This window comes from Chrysochloris asiatica, unplaced genomic scaffold, assembly GCF_000296735.1.
Source record: "Chrysochloris asiatica unplaced genomic scaffold, ChrAsi1.0 scaffold00058, whole genome shotgun sequence".
NCBI classification, from domain to species: Eukaryota; Metazoa; Chordata; class Mammalia; order Afrosoricida; family Chrysochloridae; genus Chrysochloris; species Chrysochloris asiatica.
This window is the reverse complement of record NW_006408576.1, coordinates 7,003,454-7,006,215: the sequence shown is the minus strand read 5'-3', so window position 1 is coordinate 7,006,215 and position 2,762 is coordinate 7,003,454. Positions and strand designations below refer to the sequence as shown.

The following is a 2,762-nucleotide window of genomic DNA, read 5'->3' as shown; positions in this document are numbered from 1 at the left end:
TTAAGTGCCATCGAGTCGGGTCCGACCCATAGCGACCCTGTACAGGGTTTCCGAGGGTGTAAATCTTTACGGGAGTAGAAAGCCTCATCTTTCTCCCGAGGAGCAGCTGGTAATTTCAAACCGCTGACCTTAAGGTTCGCAGCCCGATTCGTAACCACTACGCTACCAGAGCTCCTTAACATGGGTGATAGGACTGGCGATAAACAGTAAGAGGAAGGCTGGCAGAGGGAATATGAAGGCAGCAGAAGATACAGAGAGGAATGCAAGAGTGAATAGAAGTACATACTGTTAACTGATGGTACATGTAGGAGATTGCAATCAGTGTAATAAAACAAAGTAAATGATTTGTTGAATGTAAAATTGATGAATTGCTCTGTAAACTTTCACTCAATTCACAATAAAAAGTTTAAAAGTAAGAGTGATTGAGAGTTAGAAATTTGACAAATATAATCTTATTTTTAACTGAAATTATAATGTGCTACTAATTCTAACAATGAGTCTTTATTAGTTTTCAAAGCAAGTACACATACATTATTTATATTATACTGCAGTATAATGATGGACATAGGAAATGTAATATCACTCTTTTTCTGAAGACAAAGAATCTAAGAGTGTAGAGTTGTTCATAGCTTGCAAATGACAAAAATTCTATATCCTTCATTTCTTCTTAATGCTACTTAATATTTATCATAACAGAGCCCTGGTGCTGATGTGGGTCACATGTTGGGCTGCTAGTAACAAAGTCTGCAGTTCGAATCCACCAGCAAGTATGTGGAAAAAGAGGAGGCTTTCTGTTTTTGAGAATAGCCTCAGAAACCCTACATAGGGTTGCTATGAGTTGGAATCAACTTGATGGCAGTGGCTGGGTTGCTATAGAAGTTTGGTGCCTGTTTGAGAAAGAGTATGTGATCAGTGAGTATTTGTGGAATTTATGAATGGTATGGTACAGTTAAGTTCTTCAGTTGGCAGCATGTACACATTTTCAAGATGTAATTTTTATACAAGAGAAAATATCTAGTAAATACTAAGTAAGAAGGGTTTTAGAATTCAAAATCCATCTATAGATTCTAAAAATTATTTCAGCAAGAACAATGAATACAGCTTTCCATTTCTTTTTGAAGAAAAAAGTGGTGATACATGGTATGGACAGAGAAAAAAGCAGTGTGTATGTTACTGATGTTGTTAAGAGCTGACATGTTGGCTCCAACTCATAGTGATCCTGTACAGGGTTTCAGGTCTTTAAATCTTTGTAGGAACAAAAAGACTCATCTTTCTCCCAAAGAGTGGTTGGTGGGCTTGAACCACTGACCTTGTGGTTTGCAGTCCAGTGTTTATCATATGGAGCTATTACAGTGTTAAGAAGGGAAACTAAGAGAGTATTTTCAAATCAAGGGGGGAAAAGGACAAAAGGAGGTCATTTTGGGGACACATTTACCTTGCTGCAGATGGTTTTCATTCTGTGCAGTCTATCGAGTGACTCCTGGGGATTTCCCAGATACTGCTGAAGTTCTGCATGTAAGATCCGCATGGAAAAGGGAACCATTGAGCCTGGAATTAAAATCAAAGTTAAATTTAGTTGTTTGCAATAATTAAGCACATTTTCTTACTTACTGCACCATAAGGAGGTATCTGTAGATGGTCCAGAAGAAGTGATGATAGAATATTTCGTTAAGTATCTCTTTATTTTTTCTTAAATCATTCAATGGTGCCAGCTATAAAATATATATGTTGGTTTTCTACATAAAGTTGTATATACATACATCTAAGACAACTATTGGAGAACTGGGCTCTGTAGGATAAGCATTGGATGCTAACCACAAGGTTGGCAGTTTGAGCTCACCAGCCACTCTGCAGGAGAAAGATGAGGACTTCTTCTCCTGTAAAGATTTACAGCCTTGGAAACCCGATGAAAGGTTGCTATGAGTTGGAACCAACTTGATGACACTTAGTAACAGACCACTATAAAGGAGATGGAAAAATATCCTACTACTAATAGGTATTATTCAATCATGTTGATACTATCACAAAATAAATGAAATAGCAGAGATGGTCCTGTCTTCCAGAAAAACAATAATAACAGTAACAAACAGAATAGAATACTTATGTATTTACTGGTATTTCTTTAGTATAGTCAGCTCAAGAGGATGGTTGCTTAGGTTGGGTTCTGTAGATGAGATTTTAAAAGAAGAATTTGTATGCAAGAGATTAAGGAAGTGGAGGCTTACGGAAAAAGATGGTGGATCGGGTGGAAGTGTAGTAACGAGCTCTGCCGAGAACAACACAGAATACAGGACCAAGAAGGCTCAGGGAATGGTCCCAGTACTCTGAACCACATATAAAGGAATATTTAGAAGGTTGGAAGGCTTACAGCTGAGGAGTTTGTGGCAGAAGCAAGAAATCCACTGCTTCCTGGTTCGGAACGCTCAGCTGCTCCAGGAGCTGCCATTTTGTGTGAGGCCAAGTGGGGAAAGGATCAGAGCAGCCATGGACGCCTGACAGAGCCGCAGAGATAGAGGTGTGGACATTCTTTTTTTTCTTTTTTGGTATCTTTTCGTTGGTCCCTTGCTGTCTGTGGACCTCCATTCTGGTAACTATAGGGGTGCCTGAGCTAGTAGATACTCCAGCCCTACCCTTGGAGGGTTCTACTACGCATGTGCATAAATCTCCTAGAAATTTAAAGAGACAGTATCCACTTAAAACCAAACAACCGACAGATACTCAGCCCAAGAGCAGGCCTTGAACTTTTCTTGTTTGCTTTTTGT

General features: G+C 39.1%; 1 protein-coding gene across 1 annotated transcript in view; it reads right to left on the bottom strand.

Annotated features, from left to right (window-relative positions):
* Nucleotides 1-2,762, bottom strand: part of TRAPPC12 (trafficking protein particle complex 12) — a 186,363-nt gene that overhangs the window by 100,058 nt on the left and 83,543 nt on the right. Inside the window, exon 5 of the mRNA XM_006863967.1 lies at nucleotides 1,436-1,548. Coding sequence (XP_006864029.1) covers nucleotides 1,436-1,548 — 113 coding nt within the window. The remainder of the gene's footprint in view (nucleotides 1-1,435; nucleotides 1,549-2,762) is intronic.